At 43.2% G+C, this 11,401-nt stretch overlaps 2 protein-coding genes and 1 long non-coding RNA gene across 3 annotated transcripts; 1 reads left to right on the top strand and 2 right to left on the bottom strand.

The window, feature by feature from the left end:
• The first annotated feature begins 229 nt into the window (after positions 1-229).
• Positions 230-1,483, top strand: LOC124649573 (peroxidase 5-like). The gene is made up of 2 exons (XM_047189177.1): positions 230-463; positions 579-1,483. Exons 1-2 carry the CDS (start codon positions 230-232, stop codon positions 1,362-1,364), a joined length of 1,020 nt encoding a protein of 339 aa, XP_047045133.1. The 3' UTR covers positions 1,365-1,483.
• Positions 1,484-4,184: 2,701 nt separating this feature from the next.
• LOC124708151 lies at positions 4,185-6,738 on the bottom strand. The gene is made up of 2 exons (XR_007005051.1): positions 5,354-6,738; positions 4,185-4,943 (listed from the first exon to the last, which is right to left on the bottom strand). It is a non-coding gene; the product is annotated as an uncharacterized LOC124708151 (long non-coding RNA).
• Positions 6,739-6,741: 3 nt separating this feature from the next.
• On the bottom strand, positions 6,742-8,561 carry LOC124708150. The gene is made up of 2 exons (XM_047239838.1): positions 8,341-8,561; positions 6,742-7,598 (listed from the first exon to the last, which is right to left on the bottom strand). The coding sequence occupies exons 1-2, from the start codon at positions 8,527-8,529 to the stop codon at positions 7,461-7,463; spliced, it is 327 nt and encodes a 108-aa protein (XP_047095794.1). The 5' UTR covers positions 8,530-8,561; the 3' UTR covers positions 6,742-7,460.
• Between the last annotated feature and the right edge of the window lie 2,840 nt (positions 8,562-11,401).

Raw genomic sequence — 11,401 nt, 5'->3', positions numbered from 1 at the left:
CTCAGTGCAAAACTGCAAGCACGCGCCATTTCTCCAATTGATACACTGTGGTTGCATAGTACTATATAAGAACACCAATGCCTTGAGACATCAAATCATCCCTCCACACATCAACAAATTCCACCGCCATTTGGGTCCACCTCTTCTGAAGCTTCTGTAGCTAGCAAGCAGTTCATCGGTCAAACTCAAACCGGTAATCAGCTAATTTGTTAGGCTTCTAGTGGTCAAGATGTCGTCCCCGTGGTTGGCCTTTTGTGCGGCGGTGCTGCTCGCCGTGGCCGCCTCTTCGACGGTTGTCAGGGCATCGTACCCGCCGTCGTCGTCTCTGAAGGTCGGGTTCTATAAGCACTCCTGCCCGCAGGCCGAGGACATCGTGCGCGATGCCGTCCGCCGCGCCCTCGCCCGCAACCCCGGCTTCGCCCCGGGCCTCATCCGCATGCACTTCCACGACTGCTTCGTCAGGGTAAGCAAGAGCTTGCTAACAAATAACTATTTCTAGATCGATAATCCTGCACTTAATTACATGCATAATCTTTGATCCGACCTGACTGTTATTTATGCCGATGAACATGTTTTAGGGTTGTGACGGCTCGGTGTTGATCAACTCGACTCCGGGGAACACGGCGGAGAAGGACTCAGTGGCCAACAACCCGAGCATGCGTGGCTTCGAGGTAATCGACGACGCCAAGGCCGCCCTGGAGGCTGCCTGCCCGCGCACCGTCTCCTGCGCCGACGTGCTTACCTTTGCGGCGCGCGACAGTGCCTCCCTCGCCGGCGGCATCAACTACAAGGTCCCAGCCGGCCGCCGCGACGGCCGCGTGTCCCTTTCGGATGAAGTGCTCAACAACAACGTCCCCGGCCCTTCAGACGACGTCGCCGAGCTCATCGCCAGCTTCCGCCGTAAAGGCCTCTCCGCCGATGACATGGTCACGCTCTCCGGCGCGCACACCATCGGCCGATCCCACTGCTCCTCCTTCACGCAGCGCATCCACAACTTCACCGGCAAGGTAGGCACGACCGACCCGTCCATCGACTCGTACTACGCGGCGGACCTGAAGCGGCAGTGCCCGATATCGACGGACAACATTAACGACCCTACCGTCGTGCCGCTGGATGTGGTCACGCCGAGAGAGTTCGACAACCAGTACTACAAGAACGTGCTGGCCCACAAGGTGCCGCTCATCTCTGACCAGACCTTGCTCACCAGCAAAAAGACTGCCGGAATCGTCGCGTTTCACGCTGCAGTGGAGAGGGCGTGGAAGGCCAAGTTCGCCGCCGCCATGGTCAAGATGGGCACCGTCCACGTCCTCACCGGCGACGAAGGAGAGATCAGGGAGAAGTGCTTCGTTATCAACCACCACTAGCTAATTCACCGCTACAAGTCCATTCAGATGCATACTAGCTGTCAATATATACCCTGAAATTAAAGTAAATCCGTCGATGAGCTAATGTTGAGAACTTCAGAATGAGAGATTAGTGTTGTGGTAAGAAATTGCTCAGAATGAGCGATTATGTATTGTATACTGCACGAGTATAAAATTGTGATGTAAATTCAAAGTTGTGATGTCAAATACATCTATTTTGTGGTCGCAAAAAAAAAAAAAAAAAATACATCTATTTTGTATTTTTCATCTGAGTGTTAAGCTATATATGAATTTTAGTAGTACTATATATAATACTATCATTAGTTCAAAAGGTTCCGGGCACAACATTGCAAATGAGGGATTGGTGATGTTTTCGAAAATCTATATATGGAAACGGATTTTCTGATGCCAGCTATGCATGCCTTTTACATTGTTGGATACGGCTGCGTGATCCGTATAGCCGTTTGGTTATGTTAAAGAGGCGTGTTCGGTTTATCCCTAAGCTCCACGGTTCTAAAAAGAGCTGCTTCAGCTTTTGGTACAAAATAACACAGAGTTGGTTTCAATAATTCCACTCAGCTCTGGCTCAAGCCAGCAGAGAAACTTGTTCAGCCAACTCCGTGTCGTAGTAGTGTGGGCTGCAAGCCCATCTATGCAGGATGGACTGCGGTAGAAATGTGAGTTTTGTTGGGCTAAAAAGGCCAAAATGGGTTTGCATTTTTCTTCGTCAGAAAAAGCGAACAGAGGTTAGGTCGTACTAGGGCGCCATGATCGGAGGCTCACTGTGGAGGTCGGACACGGTAACTGGGACCTCATGGCTGATGGCGGGTGGCTCCTGGATACAACGTCAAGTTGCTAGCGGCCGTGACGAGCTTGTGGCTTCGGTTGCGAGCAGGGGTGGCGCCAGGGTCGTTTCCCGCAGCTGCAAGCTATGACTGCGAACGCAGGGTCAATTTGTTTGTCTGAGAGTTAGTTTAGGCAGTGCGGGATGTCGTCGCGGCGAAAACAAGCTCTTGGCGGTGGCGGCGTCGAGCTACAACTCGATTTGCACGATGATGATAACAAATTGAACAACTTATTCGACTCTGGTGGAAGGTACGTCGATACGTTCGTGGGCGTCCTTAATTCGGTGACGGCAGACGTGAATCATGTTGCGGTGAAGCTAAATCGGGGAAGAGTCTTGGCGCTCGGAAAGATGCCCGGGAGATGTGCGTAATGTGTTGGTCACTTATCGGTGGCAGTTGGATGTAAATTACAGCCGCTCCGCATTTTTCTGTTCTGCTGAACTAACTTCACGTGTTTGTACTAATAGTAGGAGGAGCTCCAACTTTTTAAAACCACGGAGCTGAAGGAGGGGACACCGGAGCAAAAGTCTATGTTAAACTGCATGCAGCTGTTGTGCCGTTCATATTCACGAAATAGTGCTGTGCCGTTTTCATCCCACCAATTTACCAAACTCGGGTAATCTTGAAAAATAATTTTATGAAACCTAGTAAACAAATTCTCTTATGTGGAACCAACTTCAACAATTAACACGTGGCATGCATGATAGTTTAGATCTAAAAATTAAGAAACAAATCATGTACGTTTACTTCCTCTGGCCACGTGTCAATTGCTAGAGTTGATGCACGGGGGGTAAAATTTAATGGACCATATCTTATAAAATTAATTTTCAGATGAAAAATTAGGATAAATATGTACAGATGTTCATCTTGTAATTTGTGGCAGAGAGCTCAAACAGAAGCCATTAAAATAATAACGAACACAATGATCGTTCTGCATATTGGTATTCATAGTTTGGTCAGACAGGATAACATGAGCAACAACAAAAATAAAACAGATTTCCGATACGAGAGTAGTGTTTTGGCATAAGAAAGCATATGCTCCCTCTATTATGAAATGCATGTTACGCATATTTTGCAAATTTAAAAATTAGAATGAAATATTCGCAGTACATCTTCACGTGCTACGCGCTTAAAGTGGCTTCGTGAAAAGTCGACTTGTAGTGTAGCGTGTGTAAAATGACAAAATTCAATGCAAATAAGGATTTTTAGAAGGTAATTTTTTTCTCTTTTATATAGAGCACACAAAATATTATTTCGTCGCGAAACTTGATGAACACATATATTATGGAGATGAACACATATGTTATGGAGATGAACATCTAGAATATTTTGTTAAATTTTTTTGATATTTTGAATATAAATTTTTGGTAGAGGGAGCATATGCACATGAAAGCTAAATTGAATTTCCGGTACAAGAAAAAAAAATCCAAAACTTTTGAACTTTCATATAGCAGCTCGAATGTAATTTTCTATTCGACCTGTCCCACTGCCTCACATACCCAAATTGCCGACACAAAAAAGTGCCGGTAATTGTACCAAAAGTGCCGGCAATTGTTTTTAGAGGCAGAAAAAAAAGTGTTGTATTTGCTCCAGTCGAGATAGGTCTTTACCGGCACTTTAAGGAATATGCCGTCAGTTGTTTTTTCAAGCACTTCCAGAAATGCCGCTATTTACTATTTCAGGCACTTTTGAAGATGCAGTGGAATCTTTTTGCTGGCACTTTTCCGAAAATGCCACAAAATCTCTTTGCCGGCACTTTTCCAAAAAATGCCGTCCAAACTTTTTGCCGGCACTTTTAGAGGATCCCTCCAATTACTTTTTCAGGCTTTTAACTCTGGTGCCGCTGATGATTTTGCTAGGCATTTTTTAAAGATGCTATGGAATCTATTAAGAACTGCCATTGAGTCTTTTTTGCATGCATCTTTTAAAGCTTCCAGGAAATTCAAAACAACGCACTTTTTATAGTGAGGTTTTTATCCAACATGGCAACATGATCATGCATTAAAATTGCTTACATAAGTTAACTAGATTGTAGCTAACTAACTTACAGAACTAAAATGAACTCACAGTTTACACAACTAAACGGTATCTTCACTTTACATAACAGAACTAAAAGACCATGTGTTGTCACATAGATTACTAGTTAGATGTGGCCGTTTTGGCAACGCTGTCCACAACTCTGATGGAGTTGTTCTTCTGCTTGAGGAAGCAGTGGATGAGTTGTTCTTCTGCTTGAGGAAGCAGTGGATGAGGCACCGCCGCTCCGCTTCAGGGACGTGGCCTCCTCGATGCCATCATTGTACTCGATGGGATAGCCCGTGGGGATGTGGTCCAGTGACATGGAAACCAGGCCAATGTAAAGATCGTCCTCCATCGCCTATTCCTCGTGGACCACACTTTTAGAGCACCCAAGCTCCTGCGCCGACCGAGCCTAGCGCTGCCCTCCACACAAAGCTCCAGCTCCATCTCATGCACATAGTAGTTTAGTCCCAGTGTACATGATCAGTTCATCAATAGAGACAAAGAACAAATAGAGCAGTTCAGCGAAAGAGGAAGATGTACCTGATCTAGAGTCCACCGGATGATCAAGATGAACCTGATGAAGCACAGGATGAACCTGCAGGTAAAATTCACTGAATAAAGTAGAGCAGTTCAGCCAAAGAAGCAGATGTACCTGATCTAAACATGAGTCCACCGGATGATCAAGATGAACCTGATGAAGCACAGGCTGAACCTGCAGGTAAAATCCACTGACTCAAGTATAGTGAGAAAAGTGAAAGCAGAGTGTTTACTATTGACGCCCGTAAATTGTCAAAACTCCATTAACCCAAACTCAAAAGAGACCAAACTAAAGATCATATAGTCCACAAACACTATAGGATGAGGCCTACAATGCAACCACCAAATTGTTACAGTATCATCCATAAAATTTAGCTGTCAATCAGTATATCATATCAAAGCAGTGACTAGTGAAGTGCACATGTGAATAGGCACAAGTAACTACACCTTTAATTGTCAACCAGTATTAGTGAAGTTTCCATATGTCACAAATTAAATTTCCATCCACAGTTGTAAACAACTTTGCCAAAAAGACTGTAGAATCAAGAAGGTGAGGTGTAAAGCAAAATTGCTACAAATATTTACTCTGAAGTAGTAAGTCCATCAGCCAAGGCTTGTATCTTGTCGACCCGCAAAATTTTCCTAGAAATCATGGAGAAGGTAGGATCAACAGGGCTAGAATTCAAAGAAACAATAATGCCATCCTCTCCAAGATTATGTACAAAGCTATATGTAGTAACACCCCTAATGAACTGAGCATACAATTAGCTCTTCTCGTAGCCTTGGTATTATAATACACAGTCACTTGAAAATCGACGGCAGATGGGTGCTCCAGGCACCATAAACTACTTGAAAATATAAGATGAGGTGCTACTTATCAACTTCTAGTATGGTAGTAAATAAGGTACAAGATTTGATCAAAATTATAGAAACACATGGCAAGAATTAACAAGATGGCATGCTTTTCCACCTTTGATGCATCAATAGGAAGGCACAGAATGGTGTAAGTTAGAGCTTCCACAATTCCAGATAAGGAATCTGCATAGTCCATCTCTAATGGAGACCGCTCATCCAAATATGGCATCTATGTCAAACAATTTCTATCACATTTTAATAACTATAGAAAATGATAATGAACTTCGAACCTATTACTGTTGTCAGCAGACAGATATAACTCTATTAAATTAAATGATCTGATGGATGTGCATGTAACTAGGTACCTGTACCAGCCAATATTGATGATTGTTAAGCAATATAGTTATGCATATTTGTCTAATGCACCATTGCAGAATGCACAGACAAATCATGCTAGGTTTGCCAAAATTTACAGACCTTGTAGATCATATGATTAATCATGTATTCATGTATGGGATCTGACTTGGACTAATTAATATGAGCTTTGATCTGACCTTGTAGACCTTTGAACTAGTATATATGATTTGATTTAATAATTTTGATCACTGGTGCAGAAAGTTTAAGAATTTGATTTGCCATAAAATAAGCCCAGAACTCTTATTGGTCAGTGACAATGATAAACAATCATGATATTGTTGCGATCGTAGGTCGCATTGTTATCGGTGAGGGTAATATAAGCTTTAAAGCTCAAAACCTATAGGCCAAAATAATTAGTATCCCCAGAATGGACACGCTATCTGATGACTAACAGACAATGATCAATACACAATATAGATACAGCTAAGGAAACAGAGAACAATTGTTATTACATAAAATGAATAGTTTGGACAATGGAAATTATCTAAAGCTTCGAAATATAGTCAATAAAGATAACTAGTCTGAACTCTACAGAAATGATAACTTAACTTGCATGATTCAAGTATGTATCATTCCTTGAATTAGCGACAGGAACCTGAATGAAATGTCTAACTCCATTCCATACTATACACTAGAATCACAAAATCTAACAATGCACAAAGCTGAAAATAGTGAAGATACTGTGACATTGGCATGGCATAGTGTTACTCCTTGAGCTAGAAGATCATGTACGTGTACAGCACACCTTCATCTTAATATCATCATGGGGTTTTTTATCACTAGGTAACCCCAAAGACATATAGAGCATAAATAATCAGAGAAGCAACTACTCTACTGTAGTTTTGAATCAGTTCTCCGCAAAAGGAGGATAGTGGTCAGAGTATTAGTGTACTCTTTATGCAAAGACACATTTTAGATCTTGAAAAGTAAACTAAGGTTCAGGCCATTTGTGCACTAATACCTCCTCTACGTGATTCTTTTATCCTATTTCATAAAAACTCGAACCAAGTAAAACAAAGCTGAAACTCAGTTTTGTACCACAATTCTGTTAAACCATGTCAGCTGTGAACTGAAGATAATTTGATGCAAACTTAATTGGAGGGAAATGAGAAGGATACTTGGAGATCATCGGCATGTAAATGCTTAAGAACTAAATTGCTAGATTACTGTTTAGCTTTCTACAACCAATTAAGAACTAAATGTGTTTATCAAGTTGCTCTGCACTACTTGTGATGTGCCAATGAAAATTTACTTAAGCTTATCCCCTTTGTAAACTACTAGTGTAATGTGGGGTTGGTCTTGCTTTGAAAAATAATCTGAACCCAGCTTCATCATTATAGCAACACCACCTTCACTAAGTCTCAAGTTCACTGTCATAGTAGCACTACACATAACTAATATCATTTGAGATCATTGAGCTTCAAGAGGATACAGTTACAGGAGATTTTGGTGCTTGAGGTGGCGGTGCAGGAGCTCTCTTCCCTGTCATCAACACGAGGAAGAAACTCATGCTCAAACAAATGACTGAAAGGGTCATGTCCAATGTCATGCACGAGATCTGAAGACAAATACCGCAAAGATCATTAATATGGGAGTGGACACATGGTTGAGAACACCATAAGCAAAGAAGAACAACATAAATTGTTAAAACGTTTTGCACTAAGAAAAATTACAACATACTCATTGAAAAAAAAAATTACAAGTCAGCTTTGCAAGATTAGTGAACTTAGTAGTATGATCTATGCAGGAAGGGACTCGACAATCAACACAACAATCTATTTAGATTGGGAGTTCAACAAAAGCTAGAAGAATCCTCACCCAAACCTACAACCATGGAACGGGGGGTAACTCTTGCTGACAAGGAATGATGAAAAAATTCACAAGGCTGAAAGGCCTAAGATCTCGGAGCAAAGCTTTCTTACCGAGATTTTCAAGCCTTTTGACTAAACACTAAGCATATGATTTACCATTCTCCTTTTACTTAACAGTAAGCATATGCATCACAAAAGGTAGAAATTCCCAGATCAACAACCAAAATCGTTTTCCCAGATAGAACAGTGTCCTAAACAGTCTAACAATTTTAGAATCCTAACACGACAGAGAAATGAAGAAGGATTAACTCTTGTCACAAATCATTCCAGAATAAATGCAACGAATTCGTTCTGAAATCCCTAACAAGCAGGTTAGCACATATCCTCCTACTCCGCAGATCCGAATTAGCAGGAGATCATAATCACGCAGCCCATATCAATTCATCATAGAGCACATAAGAGAGATAGCAGGGACGAACCAAAGCTCACCTGAATCGGGCGCGCAGTTGTGGCTGTAGCCGAGGCCGTGGTAGATGGAGACGGCGAGGTAGTCGAAGTAGTGCCAGGGCAGCCGAGCCTACCACCAAACCGGGAGGGGCCGAGGAGGGAGAGGAGCACGAACCCAAGGTAGGACTCGTAGGCGTCGTCGGGAGGTCGCGGCGGAGGCGTGCTCGACATAGGTAAGTACCAGGAGGTGGGGTGGCGCGGGAATGGCGCCAGCGAACGAGACGAACACCACGGCGGGGCGGCGTGGGGACCGTGCCAGCGAGGCCGAGCCGCGAGGCTAGGGTTTGGCGACTGCGAGCACGTAGGCGCTAGCGGGCGTCGCGGCGGCGAGGAGTCGAGGGAGGAGACCCATTCGGAGCTGGTCCGGCGAGTAGCGGTTGCGGATGCGGCCAGCGGTGGCCGGAGGGGCAGCACGATGGCGGCAGCATCGCGGGCGCGAGAGGGGAACGAGAGAGAGAGAGAGAGAGAGAGAAAGGAGGGGTCGAGGCGGGGATCGAGCTGCAGAATTGACCCCGGTCCGGTATTGTACGTGTACGTGTACCGTGCCAGCGAGGCCGAGCCACGGCGCAGTCGTACGAATGCCGGCACATTTAGGAAAGTGCCTTAAATGGATTGAAAGTGCCGTGTATTGCCGATATTTTAAGGCACTTTCAGTTTTAGTGCCGGGGATTAATCGATATTTAGAGGCACTTAACCGAACTGCCGTTGATTAAGGCTAGATTATCGGCATTAGGTTGTAATACGCCGTTAATGAGACTTTTTGCGGCACAAATAAAAGATGCCGCACCAAAAGTGCCGGCAATATGGGAACGTGGCGTAGTGTCCTCTGTACCTTTTATCCCCGATACTGCTCTAGCTCATGTATAGATGATGCGCACGCTGTTCTGTGGAGAACAAGATCTGAATCTTCTCTTCTAGCTTCTCCCTTGCGTTCTCGGGATCTTTCAAGGCTGAAAACAAATCCCAATCCTGCATTAATTTACGCCAGGCTGCATCATGGGAAGCAAAACGAACTGCACCAAATCTGCATATCGTGCAACCAAGAGTGGAAAGAAAAGTTTAGGGCGGGTCTGCATCATTTGGATCATGTGAAGGATTGGCGAAAAACGAACCAAACAACGTCCAACAAAAGCGTGGAATCAATCGAATAGGGAACCTCGATTGGAGAAATTTCAACCAAAATAAATATGAAAATTGTCGCCATTTCAAAAATTGTAGTTTTCTCACAGTCGTCACGATCAAAGTTCCAGCCATAGTTGTCACGGTCAATATAACATACCGACATACAAATAAAGCCTAGAACGACGGGTTTGTGCTAGCACGACGACCTTGGACTTCTCTGCCGGAGGCGATTTTCTTGTCGCTAGCGCTGGCGATGCCGATGTCATCGTTGGTGTGCTCCCTGATGCCGATGCAGTTGTACTCACTTATGCCGACGCCATCGCGGACGTTGTTACTGAAGCCGCCGACGCTGATGCTGGTGGAGAAGTTGCGGCCATTCGATCGGCGGTTTCTTCCAAGATCGTGTCGGCGGCCAGGATCATGAAGCCATCTTTCCATTTCTTGAGCAGCTGCCTTCCACCTCTCATCGCTCTTCACGTCACGCATGAGCAAATTTGACGAGACATCTGCGAGGCACTTTTTGATCGACATTTGGACCTGTCTCAGCCGACGCTTTTTCAACCATGGGGCCGCCTTGTTGCCGATAGGGCGGCTCGCCGAGGTTGCGAGCAGCGCTTCTAGCAAGGATGCCATCTTTGGCCTTTTTCAACCTCCACTTCTCACATGTCTTCAGCTTGGTGTAGGAATGCAACACGTTGAACTGTTTTCCGTCGTTCATTGACCGGTACAAGGCAAAAACCTTATCCAACTAGTCAATAAAATTGCAAAGACATCAATGCATAGCCGGTTAGAAGCAGACTTGACTAGGGACGACGGGAAGTCATTTAAATGCGGAAAAATATCTAGAAAGCTTGGAAAATCATAAACGTTCATATTCTTGATAGCTGATTCATAAAATTGTGTTATAGTTTGAGTGAAATTTTTGCCACATTTGTCACTTAGAAAATGGAAAATGATTTTTTCTGTGTAGAGAAATAGAAAATGTCTTTTGCAACATTGTTTTTCATGTCAAGATGCATGTTTTAACTAATACTAGAAATTATCACAAACTAGGAGGATGTTCATACATGACAATACATGTTGTGAAGCGATTTTACAATAAAATATATCAAAATTGATGTATATCATTTTTACCTGCGCAACTAGAGATAAATGGAGCCAACACGTGAGTTCTACTTTTTAATTTTTTGAAATTTTGTATGTAGTATTTAAAAATGCGGTCAAATCTGTTGGCTTGTTTACCATTGGTACCAAGGGGTTAAAACTTCCAAAACTCTCAATGGATCTCCCATGAAATGACTACTTTTCTTCGTAAGAATTCTTTTTGTAACTTAGATAATATTATCATGCACCTCCAATTCAAATTGACCTACTTTCTATAAAAACCCACAATGTGTTAAATGGGGAAAAGTATCTAGAAAGTTGCGTTCACTCGGCATACTATTTCATGTTGTAGTATGCAAGTCATCGATATAACAATAATGAGACATCATTCCACCAGTATTACACTCCTCATAGTTCAAGGTATATCAATAGAATTATAACTCCTACTCTTTACAAAAATATCTTTAAAACCCCTAATTAAAATGAGGTAAACTTGCAAATAACATTCTAGAAGAACAACCCATAGACTAAATTTATCACTACCTCTACCTATAGCTTCACTTGGCTTGCTAATGAACTTACAACTGGCCGGATTCTAGCTATTTAGGTTCTAGGATTAGGCAATTAGTTCTCTTTTATTTCTAGTCTAAATTTCCATGATGTATGTAGAAGTTCATTTCATTGACTTGAGTTCTGCCTCTTGTAGTAGTTGACTCCACCATCTTTGATTTCCACGGTAGATTCTTCTTTTCTGATCTCCCAATCTAAGCAGGGAGTTCAAGATGTAATGGGTTAGTTCGAGCATATTCAGCAAGTT

Source organism: Lolium rigidum, chromosome 4 (assembly GCF_022539505.1).
Source record: "Lolium rigidum isolate FL_2022 chromosome 4, APGP_CSIRO_Lrig_0.1, whole genome shotgun sequence".
NCBI classification, from domain to species: domain Eukaryota; kingdom Viridiplantae; phylum Streptophyta; class Magnoliopsida; order Poales; family Poaceae; genus Lolium; species Lolium rigidum.
This window is presented reverse-complemented; position numbering and strand designations above follow the sequence as displayed.

Excerpts from the sequence above, each read along its gene's own strand:
- LOC124649573 (XM_047189177.1), top strand. The coding sequence starts at position 230 with ATGTCGTCCCCGTGGTTGGCCTTTTGTGCGGCGGTGCTGCTCGCCGTG. Across the intron at positions 464-578 it reads TCCACGACTGCTTCGTCAGG|GGTTGTGACGGCTCGGTGTT; the intron begins GTAAGCAAGAGC and ends AACATGTTTTAG.
- LOC124708150 (XM_047239838.1), bottom strand. The coding sequence starts at position 8,529 with ATGTCGAGCACGCCTCCGCCGCGACCTCCCGACGACGCCTACGAGTCC. Across the intron at positions 7,599-8,340 it reads CAACTGCGCGCCCGATTCAG|ATCTCGTGCATGACATTGGA; the intron begins GTGAGCTTTGGT and ends ATTTGTCTTCAG.